Raw genomic sequence first — 27,091 nt, 5'->3', positions numbered from 1 at the left:
GGCTGATCCGACGGGCCCAGCTGGCAGCGGCATCCAGGATCCATGCTTTGAAAGCTGCACTAAATTGTTTTCATCATCATCATCATCAGCCTGGTTACGCCCATCTGCAGGGCAAAGGCCTCTCCCATTCTTCTCCAACTACCCCGGTCATGTACTGATTGTGGCCATGTTGTCCCTGCAAACTTCTTAATCCCATCCGCCCACCTAACTTTCTGCTGCCCTCTGCTACGCTTCCCTTCCCTTGGAATCCATTCTGTAACCCTTAATAAGCAATGGTTATCTTATAGAGTTTCATATTAGTATAAACTCTATGGGTTATCTTCCCTCCTCATTACGTGTCCTGCCCATGCCCATTTCTTTTTCTTGATTTCAACTAAGATATCATTAACTCGCGTTTGTTCCCTCACCCAATCTTTTAATCCCTTGCCCAAGTTTTTTAATCTAGAACCATTAACATGCTCAGCGTGTTGCGTACGTGCCGCCCACACCTCCTACCGTACTGTGGCGGCTGCTGTCATCATCATCATCAAATCAAGTGAACCGTGGTGCGGTGCACGCGCATGCTCAGCGGTAGTTTTTATATTCTGCTCCGGCTTTGTGTTGACGTCGTCGTTGCGTTGTGGTGCGAGGCCCCCGTTGCTTGTCCTAGCAGAGTGAACCCACGTTTCACGTATCCTATTTTTGTTGACTTGCGCGAGCTTCTGCGCGACTGTTGTTCGTGTTTTACTTCTGCACATTTCGTTATGGCTGGGTCAGCGTCAACACTTTGGATGGGGGACGTGAGTATCCTGGAATGTTGCTTGATAAATGTTGATAAAGTTCAGTAAACTTTCGGGGTCACGTAGACGTGATTCTTTCCTCCCAGTACGCTTACAGCTTTGTGTAAGGAGCAACCTCAATTTTTGTGCGAATCTAATGACGCCTTACTTCGTAGTGGCCTGTACCGTTGATAACTGTACGGCGTAGTTCAGTAGCGCACTTTTCTGTTAACGATTTATGTTAACGATTTTACGGCGCTACACCCTACCTTAGAAGGAATTCCAGGGGCAAAGTGTGTATTCGCGTCGTGTATTGGGCGTTTGGAACGTCGTAAATTGCTTGTTACAGACTAGCGGCCCCCGTTCACTAGGCGGGGCGGTGCAATATTTGAAATCGCTCGTGAGGCACGTGGTGAGAGCTGTAACGGTTGTAACGTGAATCTTTTCCAAGCTTCGTTTGTTTCACTCTTGCAGTTGGAGCCTACCATGGACGAGTACTTTGTGCAGCAGGCATTCAGTATGATGGGCGAGAATCCAGTTCATGTGAAAATCATCCGAGACCGGCTCACAGGGTGAGCAACCGTTTGCGACGCCGTTGACGCAAGCTCCTCGTTGTGGGCATAGCAGTAGTTGTTAAGTTTTGCTCTTCTCTTTGCACGGCCTTTTCTTGGTTTGAAACAAAATTGTATGCACGATGAAGTGGGCTTCTGACTTCAGGTTTTTATTTGTCTTGTCGTTTTAATGGTTTATCCAGTTGTCAATGTTTCAGCCTCATGATCTTTGAAACATAACGCATGGGCCATGCTGCAGACTCTAAATTACAATCTGCTGATTTGTGCATGCACTTCTTCAGTTCAAGAGATATTCCACGTTTCGTCGCTAACCTTAAGTTGCTTTCTGTTGTCATTGTAAGCTCATGCATGTAATGCTTGCAGTATGCTTCTCGATACTTAATTGCTTAAGCCTTTTGTGTGTAACTATAGTCTTTCTCACTAGTCTTCTGAGCAACACCTTTTCAGTGTGTTGGGCTGGGTTACCATGTCATATATGGTTGCAGTGCTTCAGATCTCTCTTGCAGTCATTTATTCGCCGGCCATAAGTCTGCTTTTCTGCAGCACCTGTGGGAAGAAGCATGACTAAATGGGACATTGCTGGTTTTTCCGTTGCAGGAATGGGTAAAATTCAGGCCTGTAAAGAATCAAAAGCTCAGCCGAGCCATTATTTGGGGGAGTGCTGAGCAGGCACTTAGTTTCCAGGGTACAGCCCTATGGGCACCTCAGGTAAGTATGCAGTGCTGCTAGATGCCAAGTTCTGCTTAGAAACTATAGTGTGAGCTACATTCGGATGACATAGGTCACCACTAGCTTCCCTTGGCAAGATTCCATTGGTGCTGATTTTGCTGTGGTTTTCAAGTGCTTGAAATATGTACCTGCCTGCGAAATTGCGCAAGCTGCTACCCGTGCTATTGCTAGGTTCAGTGCATGTCAGGTGCATAGCCAAGGGGGAGGGGTGCTTATAGAGCTTCAGCCCCCCCGAAATTTTTTCGTGCTGTCATGCACCGTCGACCAAAACAACCCGCATCGCCGGAAATCATTCCGGATTTTGTCTAGAATGTCTTCTTTATGCTCAAAAAGACATTTCGGCATGATCATTGTGAACTCTGACTGGATTTCGTGGCAACGCCCATGCACTGGGAGTGGGCACAAAGCAAGGAGCCCCATCTGAACACAAAGTTCCAAGGGCGTTTCGATGGCGAGTGGGCTCGTCGCGGTGTCTCACGGACGCCGCGGAATCTACGGAGCGCGTGGATTCCAAATCCGAAACATTATGGGTATAAAGTTCTTATAAACTTTTGTTGCGAAAGGTGCATTGATATTTCCAAAGTCATGCTTTGAATTTTCAATTCCGGAACTTTGTGGGTTTAATGTTGTTATAAACATTTGGCGCCAAAGGTGCATTGACTTTTCTAAAGTCGTACATTGGACCATACAACGAGGCAAGCCAAATTAACACACTATCAGACAAGCTGACTAGAGTGTACTACTATAAAGTTCACAAAGCACGCAGTGAGGTCTGATGAGAAGAAGCATTGTGGTGGTTCATTTGTGCCGTCATGCCATAGAAAAGAATATCAACATTTTTTTACACCTTCGTCAAAGCATCCATGCGAAGACGCTAAAGCCAGCAAAGGTAACTGTGCTCATTTATTTTTCTACTTTGACTTTTATTCACGAGGACACATTGAGCCTCTTCAATTTTTTAGTTCTCATTACCCGCAGGCTACCAGAGCCAGCCAGAGTGCATGCGGTTTTCTCATGTTGCCCCGACCACCATGTGTCGCACTGTGGTCTGCGTTAGTTTTTTTCGGGCCGAGTGGATTTTCACCTGGCAGAGTTTTGGACACTTTCTGGCTAGCAGCCGAGAAAAAGAAACGATGGTTGCTTGCCGCCATCACTGTGGGGACTTGACGGATTGCAACGCATTCGCTTCAGCGCAACCTCTCCGGAAAGTCTTTTCTTGCCGGTGTAGGATACCGAGCACTATGCGGATAGTTGTCTGTGGACCAATCGTCTGTTTTCATTTCTTCGGTAGCCACATTAGGTGCCCAAAGTAGGCATTCGATTGTGGCCAATATGCTTTCCTTCGCATTTATTCATTTCGGTGCCCCCGCTCCACAGTAGATTGTTGCGGCGCAGTGAATTGTTGCATCGCAAAAATTCTATTTTATTTCTTCCTTTGCGAAAAGCAGTGGGCCATGCAACGCTGCCGTTGCCGGATTATATGGACACTCGAGGTGCTTTCCTGCCGTCGCCCTCATGTTCCGTATAAAGTCCAAGGGAGATAACATCATGACCATGCGTTGTATGCTGCATGTGCAAGTGAAAGTGTAGGCCCCGTGGGGGGGGGGGGGCATGGCTGAGCCGACGATGGTGGCTCAGTCTTGTGTGCGCAAGGGAGAAAAGCGGGGAGGAAGCGCACCGCCTCATTTTCGATGTCCCCGTCCCACAAAAGATTGTTGTGGCGCACCGAATTGTTGCATGACGAAAGTTCGATTTCATCCTTTACAAAAAGTAGTGGGCCATGTGATGCTGCCGTTGCCAGTTTCTATGGACACTCCAGGCGCATTCCTGCCGTAGCCATCGCCCTGATGTTCTGTATAAAGTCCAAGGGCAATAACATCGCGACTGTGTGCCGCATGCTGCATGTGCAAGTGAAAGCGTATGGCCCAGGGGGGGAGGGGGTGTGGCATGGCTGAGCCTACGATGGTGGCTCAGACTTTTGTGCGCAAGGGAGAAAAATGGGGAGGAAGCGCGCCGCCTTCCGTCGCACGCAATTATCAGGGGGTATGGAGGGGGGGAGGCTTAGAATTCTGTGAATCTGTGATTTCAGAACATGCTTACTTGCCTTGCTTGACACGTTATATACAGTTACTTTTTCTTAGATACCTAGATTTATTGGACACTTATACGCATATTCAATTTTCTTGTTTTGAGGTTTCCTGCATAGTTGCAGTGAACTTTTATTTCCAGTGACACTCTTTTGCCCTTTATCAAGCTGTATCTTGTCGGTCTGTCTTTTTGTGAGCACCACGAATCGCCTTTGTTGCATTGTGGGCTGCAAATGTAGCACCTGGCAATATGTCAAGCTGCGACAGTGTGTCCCACTGAAGGCAGCAGACGAGCGGAGTGGCTGCAGCATATCTGACTGTTGCTATCCGATCGGCGCCAGAATTTGCGCGTTTGCGGCTGTCCCTTTACACGGGAGGATTACTACCACAATAGCATTTCGCGAGTCTGGTATTTGGGTAAAACGCAAGCGAGGGGACAGGGCCTGGCCGCTTGACCTTGCCGTTTCATGGGATGAGCAGAAGCACAAACGTGAATGATCTGCACGGTGCAGCCACCTGGTGGCACAGGGCTCAACCAAACACAGTAGCAGTAACGAAGTGTGTTCTACTTCGCTGCTGGTGTAAATTTCTTGCAGGAGCGTAATCATTAACATGCTGTGCTTGTAAATGTTTGAAATGCTTTACACTTGGTTAGTGCAATATTAGCTCGTAGTTTGGCTGGTTACACTCTGTGCGAACGGGTGGATGGGGACCGATCAGGCCGCTCATGTACGTCTACGCTAAAGTTCCTTCGTCAACTTGAGTTTGTGCCTCCACCCACCCTTCGAAAGGCCCAGTCTGCCTGTGTTTACCGGAGTATCAGACATGTTTGGGGCTGTGACAGAATGCTCGCAAGGCACGCTGCTTCAATAGCTCTCGCTTGGGGTCGACTGCCAAGCAACCGCCGGAGAGGTTGGAGAGGCTTTGCGTGCTCGCTCCTAGAGAACCGGAAGTAGACGACACGACGTGCCATCATGACGCAGAGCCAGTGAAGGCGGAGCTTAACCACGATCACTCGGCGAACGAGTTGAGGAGAAAATGCATGGCTATGGAGGAGGGTAACCTGTAATCGTCCGTAGCTCTCTTACTCTTAATATGAGATGCTTCACACAAGTGATGCGAATGAACTTTTGCTGTACCCTACGTGTACGCAAAATTTGTCCGTACCGTTTCAGGGGCCCTTTAACACAAAACTGGCTACAAAACGCTGCAACAGCCGCCATACAGCACAGACCTGTCACGTTGGGACTTAATTTGGGGCATTTGAAGAAACAGCTCAAGGGAACCTGAGTCGTGTCGGACGGTGACGTGAAAGTCAGTTACAGGCTTTCTGAAGCAGCAACCCAAGGAGTTCTATGAGATGGAAATTGCGCGACTCATTAGTCAGTGGGACAAGTGTCCAAATTCTCATGGAGGCTACTTTATTTAAAGTACCCCATTTATATTCGCACTGGCTCACTTTCATTTGCCTCGTCCTGATATATTTAGCAGAACTTCTGCTTCCTATATATTCTTTCTGTTGAGACTATAATTTTGTTGCAATTACTCGCAATACACGATCGGTGACAGCTGCTCGTGTGCAGTACATTGGAATAAAGGACAGCGTCATTGAGATTTTTCCCTGGCCATTGTATATGTACAAAAATGTAAACAAAGTTCTCGAATGACAGTTTCATTGAAATATTTGTTGTCTACTTGTTCATTTCATGGCCTTTACATTTTTATAGCAGCAGCATGCACTACTTGGCTGGTTCCGAACTGATATATTTCATAAGTTCGTGTGATATTTTCTTTATTTATTAAATAAACAGAAGACATGGAATCATTGCTATTGGTTATTTTGGGTGCAATTTTTACACATATGAGAATATTATTTTAGGAAAAAATACATATTGTACTTGACAGTGTGTAGCGTTCAAGAATTCATTTGCAGAATCTTCGGCAATGGTAATGCAGTCATTGCATTTGATCCCTCAACAAATTCTATAAGGAGGAGGCCGAGTTGCAACGTGAACCCCCTCACCCCCCCCCCCCCCCCTGAACAATATTTCTGGCTACACCACTGGTGCGTGTTACAGAATTATGCAACCTTGTTGAAAAGAAAAGCCACACGCTGCTGAACCATTTCCGTTGCTCGCGTTTCCAGTGTGTATATTCTCGGTCGTCTGAATACTTAGTACATGTAATCTTTGACCTATTCTTTCAGAGAAGTTCACCAATGCTACAGAGTTTGTGTAAGGGCAATGACTAGGTTTTGCTGTGAAATCAAGTGGTGCCCTAGTAATGGTAATGAAACGTGATTGTCACCCTTTCTAGCGCAGTGCAAGTGCATTCTTGCAGAACATTTTGGTGGTGTCAGAGCGTGCTCTGAAATGACCAGTCAAGAATGGCACAAAGTTGTTCTACAGTCTTGCTCTGCATCATTTGTCAGTGGTATTTGCCATAGACGTGGCAAAGAGATTTGAGACGATGAGGTGATTTGAGTAATTCTTTTGTTGTTGGCACTTTAAGCACTAGTGCTCGAGCTGATGCTCACCCTCTCCTGTCACAGTTTGTATTTAAAGGGCCACTAAAGAACAAAAAGAAAGAGAAATTCAGCTTTTTTGGTAAATTGCATTTCTACAATACCAAAGAGGCGGTCTTACCAAGAGATGAGGCTTAACAAGTAACAAAAGTAGGAAAGATGGGTGGCAACCCCACTTTGATGTTCCCACACCAGGAAGTCATGTTATAGATCTTCACGGGCCTAGTTTATTTTTTTACTTGTAATAATGGACTACATTGAGTTCTAAAGGAGGCAAAGGCTGAACTTGGCATGTTTCAAGCACCTTACTGTACCAGAATTACCAAAATACATTGAAATCTGCGACTTTGCACTGACTTCTATGTCTGTGTGTTATCACTGATTTCAACGTGTTTCCTCGTATTAAGTCAGTATGGTGTTGCAGTTATCATTGTGTTGTACTCTGGCCATTCTGGCACACTAAAGCTCTGAAAACTTGCCAAGTGCTTGTAAGGACTAGGATTTCAATATGAAGTTTTAAAAACATAAGTTTAGCCTTCATTTTCCGTACTAGTAGCTAACTTACTGTGAAATTAACTTAAATAGTTTTGAAGGGCTATTTTCTTTGGCTAATTTAGTGCTCTTTAGTGTCCCTTTAAGCAAGGAGTACACTTCCCAAACACTACAGCTTCATGGTGTCTCGCAACATGGCATGCACATTCTCTTAAAAAAAATTCTGGCAGAACTTGTCTTGTTATGACTGTCGATGTTGATGAGATTAGCATCCAAGCACTGTAGCAACACACCATGTTGCTGAAGACACCTTTATATAGAATCTTTAGTGATCATTCTGATATTTCCATTGCTTCAGCTATGGGGACTGACGCCCTTTGCTATGACAGCAGGGCAACCACTGTGTAATCATGTCGATGGAACGACAAAGGTGTATGACTATGATGGGATGACAGTTCTAAAATGACGATGGTATAACGACATCAGGACAGTGGGATGACGATTGTATGACAACTGCAATATAATCATGGACTGACTTCGATGGAATGGCGAAAGCACAACTGGATGACATTTCTCAAATGATGGTACAACAACAGTGTGACGACAATGAAACAGCCAGGGTGGCTTCTTGACAACTGTATGATGACAATGGTGTGACAATGCCTGCCTAATCATGATTGTTGAAATCGTGATTATAACGTAATTACAAAAGAATGATGTCGATAGAGCGAAGGCGGTATGACAATGACGGCGTATGAATCGGATGACGTTTCTGAAATGACGATAATACAACAACAGCGGGACAAGGACGGCATGCTTACAATAAGATACGACTGTATGGTGACTATGTCATGGTGGCGACGTGCATGATGAGTCTGGTGATCGAGGTCAAATGACACCTCGACGGTGTCCTGATCACCAACTCTTACCTGGTGGCCCAAGCTATAGTCAACAACTTGACTAATTGTGTTGAAATGAGAATATATATATATATATATATATATATATATATATATATAAACACACACATACACCCACACAGAGAACTTTGCCTGAACTAGGCAAAGAATGCTAATTGCATTATCAAATTAGTGTAGAGAACTGGGCCAGCTGGTGGACGTTCAGAGTAATCTGATGGTGTGTTCATGGGCAGCAACTGGCCCGAGAGGTCTTTAAATGAGGATAAATGCTCTAGAGAAGTCTGCAGCTCTTGCTGTCAAAAGAATTTAATAGATTGTCAGCACATGCAGAATTCCAGGAATCAAAACTGTATGTTGTGCAGATGCAGTTCTGATACCCTCTCGTTTTTCCTTACTCTAGTATTTGTATGCATTCTGGTATTTTGTTCAAGGAAAACAAGAGTTGAGAGTTTGTGCGTGTCTTGTATGTCTCCTCACGTCCTTGTCTGTATAATGCGGCCACGCCACCTGCACCCAAGTAAGCTATGCAATGTGAACTTTCACGACAAACTTCATGTGGCAGAAATTGACGTGGCGGCACAACGCCGATTGTTCAGTCTTTGGCTACATAGAGTGAAGAACAGGCAGACGCTGCCATGCATTCACTGCGTTGCTATCACTGTTGCCAGATTCGATAAATGTGTTTTTGTAAAGAAAGAAAATGTGTCCTCAGTTCGTTATTTGTTGTTAGCCAAGCATGTGATCAAAAGAAAACGATTCATACATGCATTTTCCCATAAAAAAAGAAAACCCTGCGGTGCCTCATAATTGGTCACCAGAAGTTGGAAAGAGATCGCACCTCACGACGCCTGGCAAGCGTGCCTCGCCCGTTAGCCTCATCCGCTGCAGATGCTTGTCAGGCAAATTTTTCTGGCTGTGTGTGGTCAGTGGTTAACATCGGGCATTCACTGCCTTGATGCTGGTTTGTCTCTTGAAGTAGCCCGACCTTAACCCTATCAGGGTCAATTTCTTTTATTGAAAATTTAAATGCATCTCAATTCCTTTTAATTTGCTGCAGTTTTTTTTTTTAGTGGCCATAAAGTGACAAAGAATATTTTCCATGGGTAAACATGCATTATGAATACAGATGGGCTTCCATAAGTGCTTATAACAATCTTTTAAAAGTAGATTCGCTGTAATTTATATATTCTGATTTGGCACTTGAGCAGTAGTCTGCATCAGAGGAATTGCTGCTTGACTTGCTTGCAGCAGAGCAACCAGCATGCGTGCCCATATGTAATTGAACCACATATGTGAATGCACACAAAACTCCATGGTTGTCCGTACATCAGAAAAACCAAACAAGTCAAACATGCAGTAATCTGTTTTTCCACCGCCAATAGAGAGTTTTAAAATAGGGGCCCCAACAGTTTGGGGCCCCAAAGAGCTTTGCGGGTGTTAGTGTTGGGGCACACAGGAGTGAAGAGTTTTAGAATAGAGCTTTTCGTTTGCGGATAGCATCTTGCGCTGACAGCGCCACTATGGCGTCAAAGAAAAGCTATTAGAATAATAATAAAATGTACCATTTTATGATAAGAATAGTAATTTTGACTTTCATGTAGTTGCGTTTAATTACAGTTTAGAGGTTATTTTGTAAGTGGCAAACAATTAGTTGTGCTTAGTTCTGAGTAACCAACTTTACGGGCTTTCACCAGCTAAGCTAAGCTGTGTTAGGCCTATGAGCCATAAAATCCACAATTGAATGTGGAATCAGTGGCGTCCAATGAATCAGTCTTCATAACACACGCTAGTTGAGAGAAAGCGATAACTGCAGTCACTTCTCCCAGCTTGCGAACTTCATGGGTTACCATGAATCGAACCCAGTTTGGTGCTAGGTTAGAGCCGTCGCTTCGATGAGTGCCGCCATGTTTGTTTACACAAATATTTTGGGGCTCTCGCTAAATCAGTGAAATAGCGTGCCCAATGCAAAACCCAAATGCAGGTTGCGTCTCGCGCATGTGCAGTGGCTTTGACGCTATTTCTTTGGGGCCCAAAAATGTTTGAGGCCCCTATTCTAAATTTCTCTAATGAGGGGCAATCAGTTTTTCCAAGCCGAGTCTTGAGAAAAGAAGTGCACGCATGGCAGCATCGTTTGTATTGACCAGTGAGTAGATGTAATTGCATTCTCGTGAGCAATAAATGGGCGAGCATCTAACGGTGACCTTTCGAGATATTACAAACTAGATAGACATCAGTTCTTACTAGCAAAACAAACAGAACAGCTGGCTAGATGCAACCAAAACTAACTGCCATGTGGATGTGCAGGCAATCACTGAAACGCTAGGATAAAGAAGCCATGGATTGAAAACAAAGCAACTACGGAGCGGAAAAAAAAAAGAAATCTCGTACCCACACAGAGTGGCAGCACTTGCTGGGCAGCAAAGAATTGAAAAATTAGTGCGCTATTAATAAAATATGCTAACAGTGCCACAAATATATGGAATCTACTATTTGGTACTTATTCGCAACGCCATGCATTTGCATCTTAGACCATCAAGGGGTTAGAGAGAGTTTTGGCTTTTCTGTAAACATATCGCTCTGTGGAATTCCAGTTTACCAGAGACAGACGGTAGTAGCAAAGTGGGCTGCTGCAGCACAATTCAACCAGAGGACATAGGGCTCTTATTGTAGTGACCGACCATATTCTACCTAGCTGCTGGTCTAGTGTTGGCATTTTCATAATGATTTACATGCAAATTTTTCAATTTTTCTGCCACAAGAACACTTATGTAACATAAAAATATCTATTGCATTGTGGTTGGACAAAGCATCACAAGGTGTTGCTGCCAGCATTGCTAGTGCTGTTCATGTGTCCTGTAATCCAACCCGCCATGGTTGCTTAGTGGCTGTGATGTTGGGCTGCTAAGCATGAGGTTGTGGGATCAAAATGCAGCCGCCATGGCCGCATTTTGATAAGGGTGAAAATGCAAAAGCACCCATGTACTTAGATTTAAGTGCATGTTAAAGAACTACGGGTGGTTCAAATTCCTGGAGTGCCCCACCACGGCGTGCATCATAATCAGATTGTGGTTTTGTTACGTGAAACGCCATATTTAAAATTTTTCTTGGAACCTGGCACTCTGCCAAGGGTAATTATATGTATGGATGAGCTAAAACATTCTAGATGCTGGTTCGCCATACCAGTGAGAGCCGAGAGACTTTCATGTGTCAGTGCACCTTCAACCGGTGATCATCCGTAGGAGGGACAGTTAGCTTTTCTGCTTAGTCAGGACCACACTTTCCATTTGGTACTGCATTGTTCTACCTCCACTAATGGGAACCTGGTCCCGATGGTGCCTTCCAAAAAGTGTACTTTTTATCCTGACTGCAGGATGAAGGCATCTCCCCGAGATCTCTAGCTACCACATCTTGTGTCAACCAAACCCGTCATGTGCCTGCAAATTTATCACTCTTAATCTTGAACTACCCTGGATAGCCATTTTCTTGCCATGGCAACCATTCTGTTACCCCTTGTTCAGCCTTCTTTTCTATGCGTTGTTCAACCTGCATGTCGCATTGTCCTGTTAATCCCAACTAGAATGCCATTTGCACTTCACCTCTAGTCACATTGATCTACTTGATCTGTTATCCATACTGCTCTTTTGACTAAAACTTGACTAGAATATCATTCCTGCATTTGATTTCTTGTTCATATGGCTGCCTTTCTCTGAAGACATTGTGCTTATAATTTTCCTTTACAGGGACTTTGTTTTTGCAACTAAATTATTGACAATTTTTTCCCCTTTGTTTGCAAGCAGGTTGCCTCGAGGCTATGGATTTCTGGACTTTGGTGATGAAGAAGCCGCAGAGAGAGCGTTGCTGCGCTGCAATGGGAAACCCATTCCTAATGCAATGCAGGTATGTGTGACCACACCAGTATCGCAAGGAGTTTCATATTGCTGCTGCTGCCAAAAGATCTGCCAGTAATAGGTAGTTCTTAGCAGACTCAGTGGTAACCAAGATGCTAAGCACAGATGTGTATGTGAACTGTTTTCTTTCTTGTAGCCGAAGATGTTCCGGCTAAACCATGCAAACAACAGCACAGGAGGCGGCGGTGGCGGTGGAGGCGGTGGCTACCAGCAAGGCTACTCTAATGGTGGTGGTGGTGGCCGCCCTCAATATGGATCCTCGTAAGTGAATTACCCTAAACATTAGTACACATTTAACAGCAGCTGCTGTTATGACTTTGTTGGTTCTGCGAAGGGTTGGTTGGTTGATTCTTTCAGCTCTTGACATGTCCTTACGTCCACTCGTGGGCCATACCATTAAACTTCTAACAATTACCGTATTTACACGATTGTAAGTCGACTCGAATGTAAGTCGACCCCCCCATATCGCTTGACCGGAAAAAAAAAGAATAAGAGCATACCCGAGGGCGCATTCGATAGCGAAAATTTATTAGTAGCTGACATGGTCACTGGACTACTCGTCTTCACTAGTGCTGCCATCGTCATCGTTGCTGCGGTCACACAGCGCGTCGTGGTCCAGCGAAATTTCAAATTTGGCAAACGACCGCACCAGGACATCTTGCAGAACAGCAGCCCACGCGAAATGCACCCAACCACACGCAGCCATCAGGGAGGCTCTTTTGACAGGTCCGGTTGGCGTAATTTTGCAGTCTTCTGCCGCCAGCCACTCGTTGTACTCACGGCGGAGCAGAACCTTAAAATTAAGGCGGAGGTCCGGGCTTATTTCATGATCACGTTGCACTTCACTGGCAGGGACCGATCACACATTTCAGCGACGTACGCCGCAAGCTTAGCTTACAGCTCCGGAAAGCGTCCATACTTTGGCACGTGGGAAATTTCTCACTTGCCGTCACACAGGTGGAAAGTTGGAGGACGCTTAAGCTTCGCCTTCAAGAGTGGAACGCGACAGCGTTCCCGTCGACCCACCAAGGGGTGTAAGACAATGGGCTACGGCGCAGCGACTACGCGCCCCACATAGGACGCGGTGAGCGTCGAGCAACGCAGCGTTTGGCGTGACAACGAAATGTGCGCCTGAGCAAGCGACGCACGCCTGAGCCTTAGAAACAGCTCGTTTCTAAGGCAACACCGCGTTCACTAGAGGCGCTTTTGTACCGCTTTGAAGCATCGAACTCGTGGCTCAGTGGTAACGTCTCCGTCTCACACTCCGGAGACCCTGCTTCGATTCCCACCCAGCCCATCTTGGAAGTTGCTTTTTATTTATGAAGTGCCTGCCGTGATTTATCGCTCACGGCCAATGCCGCGGACGCCGACACCGACGCCGACGACACCGGCTTTTCTGCGACGCGAGCTCCTTAACGCTGTCGCGTTATAATTTCGCTTCGCTGCAGTTGCCACTCTCGCACCACCCGTTTAGAAACAGAAATTGCGGCCCGCTGCGCAGTGATTTGTTTCATCCGCGTAAAGGATGGCAGCCCTCTTGAACGCAGCTGTGAACGAGTGCCGAACGATTAGTGAGCCTGGAGCACTCATGACGACTGGGGAAGCATAGAAGTAGCACGTAGCCGGCAGTCAAGTGAAACGCGTCAAACCAATACCAATACCTTTAAACAGAGAAAGAGAAACTCGCGAGCGGTGTCTGCTTTTCCATGAACTACCGATACTCCCCGCAAGCACCGCCGTTCTGAGGGTGCCGCCGCAAATGAGAACAGCGGCACTTCCATCAACTATCGATCCCCCCTCCCCATGAGTGATGCATGCACTGTAAAACTCTCAAAAATGTTGAAAGACCCTTCCGAAAAGTGAACAAACACGTGGGATAGCGAAAAGATATGGGTAGGGCCATAGAGCAAACATAAAATTGTAACTACGTTGTAGCTCCAGTTGGTATCGCTTTTTTTGGCGGGGCCATGTTTTGGTTTCGATTGTAAGTCGACCCCCCAACTTCAGACTTTCAAATTTAAAAAAGGGGGTCGACTTACAATCGTGTAAATACGGTACTGAGCTAGTTTGTATATTGATTCAGCATCAAACAGTTAAAGTGTAATCAGGACGTTGCTGCTCAGTGGTTCTCGCCATAATTTAAGAACATTAAACCAAATAGCACAGCCAGTCCTTGTGTTAATTGTGCATGCCTTATGATCACGTTACGTCAACTCTATTTGCATGTCATTTGCCATTACACAGATTTTAAAGCAGGAAAGAAAAGCAAACAAGGGCTGTAACATAACTTTTACTCTAAACACAATTACAAAATGAATAAAGTTTAGTGCAAATTGAAGCTTTCATTCAAATTGTTGCCAAATGAAGCCAAGCATATTTGGATAAAGCAGAAAATGAGTACAAGTTTCCTTGAACATTCTGTAAAACTTTGTTAATTCGACCCTCATTAAATCGAATTATTGGAACTTTTGCCCTGGTCCTGGCAGGTGCATGCATTTTTAATGGTGACAAACTGTTTGGCCACTTGCCATTTAATTCAGACAAACATTAGAGCCTGGCAAATGTATGACAGAAGCTGTGCTAGCGTCCAACAGAAACGAAGCAGCAGAGTTCGTATTACAAGAACCTGTCACCATCTGCGATAGCGACTATGATTTTGTCCGTGGGGGTTAGGGCAAACAGTACAGTCGAACCCAACTATATCGAACCCATTTACATTGAATTCTTAATATCGAACAATTTCTGAACAAGGTATAGTATATACCTTGTTCAGAAATTCAGAAATGAACGTATATATAGCAAAAGTTATGCTTACATCGAACAAAAATACCGTATTTACATGATTGTAAGTCGACCCCCTCATATCGCATGACAGGAAAAAACAAAAAAGAGAGCATACCCGAGGGCGCATTCGATAACGCAAATTTATTAATAGCTGACATGGTCACTGGACTACTTGTCTTAACTAGTGTTGCCATCGTCAGTGCTGCTACGGTCCCACGGCGCGTCGTCGTCCAGCGAAATTCCACATTTGGCAAACAACCGCACCACGACATCTTGTGGAACAGCAGCCCACGCCGAATGCACCCAACCACACGCAGCCGTCAGGGAGGCTCTTTTGACAGGTCCGGTTGGCGTAGTAAGTTCATGGTCTTCTGCCGCCAGCCACTCGTTGTACTCACAGCGGAGCAGGTCCTTAAAAGTCAAAGATCTGGGCTTGTTTCATGACCATGTCACACTTCACTGGCAGGGACTGATTACGCATTTCAGCTACGTACGCCGCAAGCTTGGCCTACAGCTCCAGAAAGCGTCCAGACTTCGGCACGTGGGAAATTCCTCACTTGCCGTCACAAGTGAAAATTTCACTTCGCTGCAGTCGCCACTCTCGTACCACCTGCTCAGAAACATCGGACTTGCGGCCTGCTGCGCAGTGATTTGTTTTTTCAGCGTAAAGGATGGCGGCCCTCTTGAACGCTGCTGTGAATGAGTGCCTAATAATTAGTGGGCCTGGAGCACTCATGATGACTGAAGAAGCATGGAAGTAGCACGTAGCTTGCAGTCAAGTCGAACACATCAAACCAATGCCTACGGTTAAACTATAGAGAAAAACCTATGAGCGGTGTCTGCTCTTCCATGAACTACCGATACTCCCCGCAAGCGCCGCTGTTCTGAGGGTGCCGCCGTGAATGGAACAGCAGCGCTTCCATCAACTATCACCCCCCCCCCCCCCCCCCCATGGATGTTGCGTGTACTGTAAAACTCTCAAAAATGTGGGAAAATGCTTCCGAAAAGCAAACACGCGGGATAGCAAAAAGCTATGGGTAGGACCATAGAGCAAGCATAAAATTTTAACTACGTTGTGGGTCCCATTGGTCTCGCTTTCTTGGCGGTGCCATGTTTTGGTTTCGTTTGTAAGTCAACCCCCCACTTCAGATTTTCAAATGTAGAAAAATGGGTCCACTTACAATTGTGTAAATACGGTAGCAGCGACTCCTGAGATATCGGAATGTCAAGCGGCGAAAAAATGCCCCCAGAAGTTGGCTTTCCCTCGCGGTGGCAAGGAAACTCGGCGGTGCGGCTCCATCAAATCACTCTCCCTACCGTGACCGCACTGCGTCGAGTGAGCCATCGGCACCTGCCTGCCAAAAATTATCCTGGTCTGCTCGCAGCACTTGCTCAGACAGCCAATCAGAGGCTCTTGTGCCCTTGTCGTGCAAGATGGCACAAGTACGAGTTGTCTCTCTGCTTTTCGGGTTCATTGTGTTCGCGCCTTGTGGGCCTTCTCCCGCACTGTTACTGTGATCAGTAGCAGCAGAATTCACCTTTTGCCTTGAAGCTCGAAATCATAAATCGGGTCGAACGCGTTGAAAAGTCGGATGCCCCACAGTGTGCAAGATTCTGAGGAGCACTCTCAGCACGATCTTGAAGAATAAGGGGGAGATTGGGGCTGAAGCAAACAAACTCTCGACCTGGTGCCCGTGGCGCCCGACACGTATGCATGGCCGTGTACGAGTGGTTCATGCGAAATTGGTTCAGATGTGCCGGCTTCCGTGTGCCTGGTGATGACTGTAAACTCTGATGAGTGCGACAAAGCCGCTGGTGGTGTTGCCGAAGTTTGGACTGAGCTGTCAGAATTTCCGGAAGCCGTTGACGAATCGACAGTCGACGAGTTTGTGAGTGCAGGTGATGGTGTCGCGACCACGGGAGAGCCTGAAAACGAAGACTACATTGCCAACATCGTACCAAGCACAAGTGAAAGTGGGCACAATAAGGAAAGCAACTATGGTCCTTTGGTCAAGTCCTCCGAGGTGATTGGTGCACTCGCACAAGTGTGGTGCTTCTGCGCAAATGTCGAAGGTTGCGGCCTCAGCTGCTCCCACTCATTAGACTATGGGAGAAGTGCATGCGTTGCAGACAAACTGCCCAAGCAGGAGAAAACACAGGACTATTTCATGCAAAACTAAGCTGTTTCATCAATAGAGTGATCTTATAAATGGTATGTACTTTTATGACATTCAATTCTTTAGCAGGCTTATATCGAATTATGCTCTATATCGAACTAACTGATAGTTTTTTTGCGAGTTTGATATAGCCAGGTTCGGCTGTAGTTTTGTTTTGACTCTGTAATGTGTGCTGCATGTCAAACATGGTGGATCCTGTTGAGGATGAAGAGTGACTCTACCGCAGCCCACACGCTGCCCGGCATGAAGGCGTAGGTGTTGTGCCGTGGCTTTGCTGCAAAGGAATTTGCGAGTTTGCTGCTGAAAGCACTAATTATTCACGAGATGAGAAATGCAGCTTCTGCACTTCTTCAGTGCCACATAGAAACAGGATTTTCTGATTAATTCTGTAAATAAAAACTTGTTGATGTAGGAAGTTCTTGTTTTTGTTTTGTTTTATACCCTCATAATTTCACATCCGGTTCATTTGGACATTTTTTTCCAGCCTAGTGAAACTCAAATTAACAAGGTTTTACTGTAACTGACAACTCTAAACCCCGAGTATAACTTAACAAGGGAATGTTATGTCAAATCATTTTCTGTTGTTGTAGTCATGTACCATGGTTTCAGATGCAGGCAGTGAGAAGTGTTATCATGCAAAAGACTTGAAACTGTATGAAGAAACGACCGGACAGGAGAGAGCATAGTTTTTCGTATACTGTATTTGCATGGATCTAACGTGCACTTTTTTTGTCTGAGAAAATTTGTCCAAAAATTACTTGTTTATTACAAACTAATACAAGTCCAAAGCTGCGTTTGCGGCTTCAGCAACAGCCTACTGCTAGAGCCGTTATACGTGTCATCACCATAACGAAGTGGTGACTGCTTGCTGTGGGTTCATTTTTGACTCGATTACAATCTGGAGTATTATTCTTGGTCAGTCACTTTCATATGTAGTATCCCTTTCGAGATATTTCGCGCAACTCAGCACCAAATGTATTGGCGCATACAGCCACCTGCATTTCTGCCACAGTGCCAGGAATGATCTCAGCTGCATAGTTTGACAAGCCTGACACAGAGTCTTGTAAAATCTTGTGAAAGTGATAGTAGTACAGTGAAATCTCGATGATACGAACCTCACGGGGTCACGAAAAATATTCGTATTAGCCAAAATTCGTATCATCGAAATACAATTAAAACTAGCTAAATTAAAGAGTTGGAGGTGAACTCACTCAGGCACACGTATGTGAAAAGCATTTATTTCTTGAAGAAAAGGTCTCTAGTGTCCTTCTGCTTCTTTTTCTTTGTCAGGTCACTTAGCAGACTTTGTTCAAATCCATAAAAACGCGTGCACGTGTCGTCGCTGATTTCCTCCTCAGTCATAGCTTGCCTCAGAACATCGAGCGCATGCAGCGTTTCAGCGGCCGGTGGTGGTCCTGAGGCTTGTTGTTCTGAGGGGCAACCCGATGGGGACGACGCACTACTGTGATTGCATGACGAAAAGTGGAAACACTACCTGTTCACCGATACATACGCAATAAGCTGTTGTGGTTTACGTGGATACAAAATGCATTATTTTCAATGGCCGCTGAGTCGGGGATTTGGTTTTACTACTTCTAAAATGAAACTACTGTTTAAGCGGGTACAGTTTAACAAGATCTACTGCATTTCTATAAGTGATGGCTTGAGAATGCTGCCCCTGTGGCCAGTGAAGTGCTAAATGTTGTTGACAACCTGCTTATATTATGAAAGCTCAATTTTTAAAAGTTTTCTTCCGTGAACGTAAATTCTTGTCTCATCTTTTTTGATCACGAACATGGGGGTGGGCGGCATGTTATATCTTATTTGCTCACATAATGATCACACTTTGTTGCCAGAAAAATTGATGCAAATTCAGGGGTACGATCATGATGCGGGGAAAATTTTCTGTGAAAAGAAAAAATTTGTCATCCCGAATTTGCTGCGAAATGACCTAAGCACCAAAACAAATACGGCGGCCGGACGTACCGAATGCAATCTTTTTTTCTTCCCATGAATACATAACGTGTATTGAAACAGTTTCTTCTGTGTCGGTGAGGAATAATGATGTTCATATTGGCAAGCTTACGGAAATAATGTAGCCATGTTCACTTTGAGGGGACAGAAACAGAGATGGGTGCGCTTAGCTGCCAGTGACATAGAAATGCATGGCGGGCATTCTGCGAAAACTGCGGTATTTGCCTTCACTACTATCCTAATACGGCACATTTCCACTAAGGGTGGGCGAATATCTTAGCCGTGTTACAAGCGTCGGCGTATGAATAGGGTACACTTCTAACGTATAAGTGTAAACGTGGCTAGTTGCTGCTTGTGATTTGTTGCGTGCCCACGAGTGCAGATGAGAGGAATCGAAAGATGTCTTTTTTTGTTGTTGTTGTTCACCACAACCATTATAAAGCCCACACATAACAAAGCCAAGGCAAGTTTGGTTGTAGCTTTCCTTCCTCTTTTTCATGGAAGTGCAGAAAGTGATGAAAGGAATGAAATGGGGTATTTTATTTTAATTTTATTTATTTAGGAATACTGCAGGCCTTAGAAGGCCCAGGCAGGAGGGGAAAGGTACATACAAAAAGAAAACACAATAGATTGACGAAGGAGTAACAAAAAAAAAAGCTCTGGAAAAATGTAATAGAAAGTACAACTACATAATGAGTAAAGCACCTCTAAATAACGCATAGAGAGTGGCAGATACAAATTGAAACGCTGTTTCACAAGCACAATTTCAAAGCACAGGAAATGTAATAGAAAAAAAAAGGAGGAGTGCATAATTCAAAATTACTACAATGCGCAAATCAATAAATATTGCACAATGATACAAATTGAAACGAGATTTCGTAAGAACAAGCACTAATATTAGATAGTAATAGATGCTATTGAGTCAGTGCTGAGAAGTTTGTTATCTGCTTAAAGGGCCCCTGAAACGGTTTGGACAAATTTTGTAGATGCGTAGGGCACAGCTAAAGTTAATCATTCGCACCACAATTTGTGTGAAATGTCTAATATTAAGAGAGCTACGGACCATGAGAAGTTACCCTCCTCCATAGTCATGCATTTTCTCAACTCGTTCGCCGAGTAATCGGGGCTAAGTTCCACCTTCACTGGCTCTGCATCATAATGGCACGTTGTGTCGTTAACTTCCAGTTCTCTAGGTGTGTGCTTGAAGCCCTACCAAACTCTCCGCCAGCTGTTTGGCAGTCGACCCCAAGCGAGAGCTATGAAGCAGCGTGCGTTGCGAGCATTCTGTTGCAGCACCGAACGTGTCTGGTATTCCAGTAACCACAGGCTAGCCGGGTGTTTGGATGGATGGATGGAGGCATAAACTCAAGCTGATGAAGGAACTTTAAGCGTAGACGTACGTGAGCTGCCTCACCGGTCTCCGCAGTCCAGCCATACATTGGCCCAGAGCTTAGCCAGCCAAACAAAAAGCTAATGTTGCTCTAACCAAGTGTAAAACATATTAAACATTTACAAAAACGTGTTAACGATTACACTCCTGCGGAAAATTTACACCAGCAGCAAAGAATACATTTTGTTACTGCTACTGTGTGTGGTCGAGCTCTGTGCCACCAGGTGGCTGCACCATGCAGACCATTCACATTTGTGCTTCTGCTCATCTCGGGAAATGACACGCAAGGGGACATGGCCAGGCCTTGTCCCTTTGCGCTTGCATTTACCCTAATACCAGACTCGCGAAATGCTATTGCGTTAATAATCTTCCGGTGTAAAGAGACAGCCGCAAACGCGCAAATCCTGGCGCCGATCAGATAGCAGCAGTCCAATGCGCTGCAGCAAGTCCGCTAGTCTGCTGCCTTGCAGAGGGACACAATGTTGCAGCTTGACATATTGACAGTCGCTATGTTTGCAGTCCACAATGCAACAAGTCGAATCATAGTGCTCGCAAAAAGACTGAGACCAACTCTGACCGCGGTTCTCTTTCTGTTAGTTTTTTCTTCATAGAAACAAATTAACTAACATTCCAACTATTACGAACATCATTTGTTCACCATAAAGGTGGAAAAATTATCGATGACGCGCCCTGGGCAGCCTATCGGATAGCTCAGCCACATGACGTCAATTGGGTGATTTACATCATATGGGTAGGGGCAGCTGAAAACTCCACCGAGCAGTGTGCTGCGATCAGCAGCGATGTACATTTTTAAAATCTTATAATAAATTACACGCTTTATGCCGAGCACTTAGATGCATCAATTAATGATCACAAGGATCTTCTCTAACGACTCAGTAGGGGTGCAGAAAATCGTCAAAATCGTTTCAGGGTCCTTTTAAGAATGTTGGGTGTGTGCAGACCGCTTAATATGTCTTGAAGAGTAGTTCGCATAGCATTCGACATCGACAAATGGTAAGCGTGACCATCATTAGCTAGACTTGGCACACAACATATTGCTGTGGCCAGTTCGGGGCGCGATCATAACACAGGAAAGGAAAAAAAAAAACTGAATTTTGACAACATAATTTAGGGGTGCGATAATTATGCGAGCAAATACAGTATTTTTCCTTTATAAATCCTGTGCATTTTACGTTCAGTTGCCTTTTTTTGTTTGTACTTTGAACCTGTGTAAGATTGGGTGAACGTTAGGTTGGGGGGCACATTATAATCGTGCAAGTGCATTAGTTTCATGTGTTTTTTTATGCCATAACATATAATCTAGCTATCACTGCAACAAGCAGTGAGAAGTGTCATAAGGTTTCACATTGCATGGAATGCATGAAACAGAGTACACACATTCAGCACTTCATACATGGATTTATTGCATGGAATCAAGGTCAAACGAGTTGTCCATGTTCGTGGGCGACCTCTCGGCAGATGTGGACGACACCTTGCTCTACCAGGCGTTCTCGCAGCGTTACCCGTCAGTCAGAGCTGCCAAAGGTGGGGAATTTGATTGTGATGCATCTCTGCACTTTGTGGTGACTGCTTTTATTATGCTAATTTGCTTGTGTCTTCACTGCAATTAGTATTGGCCAGTCGGCGGAGTTACTTTCTTTTCATATTGACAATTTGTAACGAAGAATTTCAGCAACTCAGTGCAACTTTCAAAATTGTTAGGCAGCAACAGCTGCCTGCCTACCAGCATGGTAATGCGAGGGTGCACCACGGTGATGCAGCAAGGACTGCATTGTATGTTAGAGCGCTGCTCTTAGGTGCCTGTTGCTGCGGTGAATGTCGCCATTGGCGTCACCGATCGAATCAGCACAGTGAAGGATGAAAGAGCAAAGATGGAGCGTAGCCGGGCATGAAACATGCGAGGATGAAAGCAGAGGAGGAGGGTATGGTGAAAGGCATGAAAACGAAAGTGTAGTCTGGCAAGTATGGATACGAGATGGCGCCCAAGTAGCATGCATTGTCTTGGTGGCCTGTCTGTGGCGGCTGCTGTGAATCGTGCCCACGCGCTGTCTCTCATGATCTCCAGATTAGCAATGCAGTCGCACCGCACTGCGCTCTGTTGCAACATGCTCTGTTGCAACTGATTGTCTGTGGCAACCAATACATTGCGATATTAAAACATGTATAGAGCTGCGCTCAAGTTTCGCATTGGGGAGTATTGTAATCGCCTGTGATTTTTTTCTTTACCTTCAGTTAAGAAAGCAAGCAGTTATGAGACATGTTTAGAATTGGTGCTAAGTACGATGAAGACACCTATTCACTCCAAAAACCTTCATTGCCTTTGTGATTGACCCAGGAGAATTGAAAACGGTACAGATTGTAGCACTATTGCACATTAGCCTTGCAAAAATTTACTGTCTGTGAACATTCTGTGACTCATACAGAGCAGTGAATAAGTAACGAGCAAGCAGGTTCATCAAGTCGTGCCAGAAGGAGATCAGTCTGGTTTAATCGGACACTGCCAGCACAGTTTTGTTGCAAGTTTGCAAATAATACTTTTCTTTCTCTTTGCCAGTAGGGCGATGACTATTATCTTGCCATTGCTAGTTTCAATGCTGGAGAGGTGATTTTTTTCTTTACCTTCAGTTAAGAAAGCAAGCAGTTATGAGACATGTTTAGAATTGGTGCTAAGTACGATGAAGACACCTATTCACTCCAAAAACCTTCATTGCCTTTGTGATTGACCCAGGAGCATTGAAAACGGTACAGATTGTAGCACTATTGCACATTAGCCTTGCAAAAATTTACTGTCTGTGAACATTCTGTGACTCATACAGAGCAGTGAATAAGTAACGAGCAAGCAGGTTCATCAAGTCGTGCCAGAAGGAGAGCAGTGTGGTTTAATCGGACACTGCCAGCACAGTTCTGTTGCAAGTTGGCAAATAATACTTTTCTTTCTCTTTGCCAGTAGGGCGATGACTATTATCTTGCCATTGCTAGTTTCAATGCTGGAGAGAAATCTGGCGCATGTTTCAAAGCTGCAAACTTGCAATTGAGTCAGTGTAACCATCTTGGAAATTGCACTCAAGAGATGCATTTTCCTGAAGTCACATGCACAATGTTTCAACTGGTTTGGTTGTTCCTTGGCCCTAGCATGACAAAAAGTTCGCTTTATACAAAATGCTGTTTTAATTGTGCTGCTTCAAACTGAACTGAAGCAGTGCAGGCCAACTGGTATTGAAATTTTAGGTTTTGAATCGAGAGTTCTGCCTGTACTGCTTTACTAATGATGCACAAGCAATGTTTGTACACCTTCTTAAAATCCTTGAAAACACTTAAATTAGGAAGATGCAAAGGTCCCTTAAACCTTCTTGAAAATAACTGTGCTCCTTGAACTCCTAGAAAACTGGAGTTGGGGGCAATTTTTGAACATTCATGATAACGAAATCTGTACAGGGGCTACGCCATGGCCACTATCGGGGGGAAAAATCCTAAGTTAGTTTCTTTTGAGAGCGTCAGTAAATGTTGCTTTGTGGCTTGTCCACAGCTGCCAACAGCAGGCTTGTTTAAATCACTGTTGCAATTGTGGAGCTTGTCAAAGCCAGATCAGGCGACCAAGCCGTGCCACTATTTTGTTCTTGTGCTAGTTCACACCACAGCCATCATGGCTCCTTTTTCGAGCCCTAGGCTCTAGAAATGTTTGGCGGAAAGTTTCAGCCATTTGTTTTTAACACGAGTATCTGTGGCTGAAGTCAGACACTATACCAATCATCTTGCCAAGAGGTGGTTGACTTCATTGCAATCCAATAGCCAACTTAGAGAAGCGACATGAAGAGCTTGAAGCATGTGTCTAACTCAGCTGCTACTTTACTGCAAGAAATTCTAGCTAAGGAGATTTCACTATTTTTCAGTATACATGTCTATGATTAGGGTTTGTTTCCCTCTCTTCAAATTTTTGCCTTTGGCATCATTCTTGAATTGTGTGTCAAATGATCTGTAAGAACCATGACAAGGCGAGCTCTTGGATTAACATGTGTATACCTATTGCTGCTGTATTCGGATGCTAATCTTGTTGCGGAGCGGATAGTTTAAGTTTTCATTTTATATGGATGGTGTTGATGTTTTTCGGTGCTCTATTTTTGGTTATAGTTGTGTTGGATCCAACTGGCTTGAGCAAGGGCTTTGGCTTTGTCCGTTTCTCGGATGGGACCGAATACCAGGAGGCACTGGTTGACATGCAACACTCCCTCTTGGTGGGTTCCAAGCCCATCCGTGTTGGTGTTGCCAATCCTCGCAGGTCAGTTGTGATGGTACTCTTCATTTGATAAGAAAATTATTTGCTCCTTTGCAATCTGAAGAAGCACTTCGGTTGCACTCTAAAGAATTGTGCAGTCACTAAATGTGAATTGTGAATGACGACTGACAAGGACAGGGGTCATTGTCAATCCTATGCATTGAGTACTGTGGTGATGACGCTACACCAAATTGCTATTCGAGTTTTCCATAAAGTTTACGAATTTTCAATTCTGATGGTGAAAGGATGCTCAGCAAGCTTGTACAAACAAGTTCCTGGTGCAGGTGAAATCGTCAACAGCAGAGTTGCTGGAAAAGTTGCTGTGGTCTAAATAACATTGTTTTGCTTGTCACTATCCAAGTCTGTTGCTGCTTATGTGCTAAGTAAATAATCGTTAGTATAAGTGCATATGTTTCCCCCAAAGGGTGTGTGCTAAGGGCAAGAAATGCTTGCTACTACTTCCTTCCTCATGTGATCTCCACAGAATTTTGCGAATTCTTCTGTCAACAGGTTGGCAGGTATGCACTTTTGCTCTGGCGAGGCAGGCTTGCACAATATTTGGGTACCTTCGTGGCAATTGCACATCCTACACTCGCTTGGATTGCTGTCCCAGTTGGTGCTACACTTGCAGTCTAGTATTACTAGCTATGCTAAAATTAGCGAGCACTTCTGCTAAACATGTGACCCCCATTGCATTTGCCTTTACAGAGCTGCAGCTGGTCCAGGTGGCCAACGTGTTTTCTACCGTAACCAATCATCGGACTACTACTAGGCGGGACCTGTTCCACCAACTTTCTTGAGGTGGCAGACCTGCCGTGCGAAAGTGTCGGCTTTATTGCGTGCATCTGGATGTCTGTAACTTGCAGCGCGCTTTTAACAAGTGTTCTTGGGGTCGGCCTGTCACATTTTAGCTGTACATATGTGCACTTAAAAATGACTCAAACTTCAGGAGCATGGAAAGGTTAGAATAAGTGTAAGCCTCGATTTCATTCTCAGCATGGTTCGGCATTTGGCAGGGATTCTGAAGACAATTACAGTTGCTTGTTTATAAGGAAATTGTGTATGTTAAGTGCAAAGAGGTTTTTAAGGGGGGACGCGGGTCTTGAAAGGGCAAAAAATCACAAAAAAGTCGATTTTCGGAAAAGTGTATTTTCGCTACGTTTATACATTCAAGAATCCCTCCGCGAAATCTAGAAGCTAAATTTAATCGGAAAATAATAAAAAAAATCGCGCTTAAAGGGGCCAGGGTGAACGCGAAATCAGCAAAATTTGGTCAAAAATGTTCAAACTTCGCGCCGTCACCATTTGCGAACGCGGTGGCCGATGGCCGCCATCTTGCGCTTGTTTTGAAGCTGTTTTCTTTGTGCGCATTTTGCACCAGTTCAAAATGGCGTCGGCGAAGGGAAACCGACGCTATCGCGTCATTTCTGGAGGATGCGTCCGTGGCGCCGATTGGCCAAAGCGCGCACACCCCCCGCGCGCCTCGCTCCTATTGGTCCGGTGCTCGTCGGCGCGCGCGCTCGACCGCTCTCCCGTCTCGCTACGTTTGTTTATCTCTGGTTTCATCGCGCCGCTGTCAGCGTTTGTTCAGCCGCTTGCTTCGCGACGTTTGATAAGATGCTCATTTCGCTGCCCGGATGGCTGGAAAAGATTGTCGTCTCAAGGCTACTACGCGTCAAGCGGCTGTGGAATGCGCGACGGAAGGCGGCTAGGCCTGTGATACTCGCGGAGTTGCCGGTTGCTGGTCTGCCTGGACATTCTACCGGATCGAGTGCCGAGCTGCAAACTGGCACGTCTAACGTCAACACTTCGTCCGCCCAGGCCACGCGTGTTGGCACAGATCGTGCAGGCACCGTTTCCTTCACGACTGAAGAAAGTAGCGAGCGCGCAGCGAGCGCCGGAAAACGTCCGGAGCGCCGGACCTTCGAAGTGCTAACTCCAGCAAAAAGCGAGAACCTCTTTGAGCGCAAGGAAGCTCGCCAAAAAGCGGCAAAAAGATAGGATGTATCCAGATTATGCCCCTGGTGAATTTCCTTAAGATTTTATTGGTATGTTCTCAATAAAAATGTTGCAGAATGTTTTTTCTTGATTTCTCAAAACAACAATTCCGACAGACCCAATTTTGGAGGTAAAATAGCTTCTGTCCTATTTCAGCTATCAACTTAATTTTTTTTTTGCCAGAAAGATAAATGTATGCAGTTAGCAATATGCACCTTTTAAAAGTAGCACTCTTCTCAAAAAGTTTTTGAAATGGGTCACATGCTTGACATGTCAAGATGGCATTTTTTTCTCACAACTTTGATGAGCTCTAACTCTTACTCAGATTAGCCTAGAACATTGAATAATACCTTATGGCACTCCCTGAACATTCTAGATAGTCTTTATACTAAAATTACCGTGTTAGGGTTTTCTGTTTAGATGCTAATTTTCCTCCAAACAAAGGACTCAGCTAATACAATGCATTTAGAGTATATCAGAAACT

At 45.0% G+C, this 27,091-nt stretch overlaps 1 protein-coding gene across 1 annotated transcript; it reads left to right on the top strand.

Annotated features, from left to right (window-relative positions):
* The first annotated feature begins 586 nt into the window (after window positions 1-586).
* LOC142557692 (tRNA selenocysteine 1-associated protein 1-like) lies at window positions 587-25,696 on the top strand. Its single transcript, XM_075669722.1, has 7 exons — window positions 587-779; window positions 1,233-1,330; window positions 11,880-11,979; window positions 12,127-12,251; window positions 21,754-21,860; window positions 24,465-24,612; window positions 25,318-25,696. Exons 1-7 carry the CDS (start codon window positions 744-746, stop codon window positions 25,379-25,381), a joined length of 678 nt encoding a protein of 225 aa, XP_075525837.1. The 5' UTR covers window positions 587-743; the 3' UTR covers window positions 25,382-25,696.
* The last annotated feature ends 1,395 nt before the right edge of the window (window positions 25,697-27,091 follow it).

This window comes from Dermacentor variabilis, chromosome 9 (assembly GCF_050947875.1).
Source record: "Dermacentor variabilis isolate Ectoservices chromosome 9, ASM5094787v1, whole genome shotgun sequence".
NCBI lineage: Eukaryota > Metazoa > Arthropoda > Arachnida > Ixodida > Ixodidae > Dermacentor > Dermacentor variabilis.
Note: the sequence above shows the minus strand (reverse complement) of the source record. Positions and strands in the feature narration are given on the sequence as shown.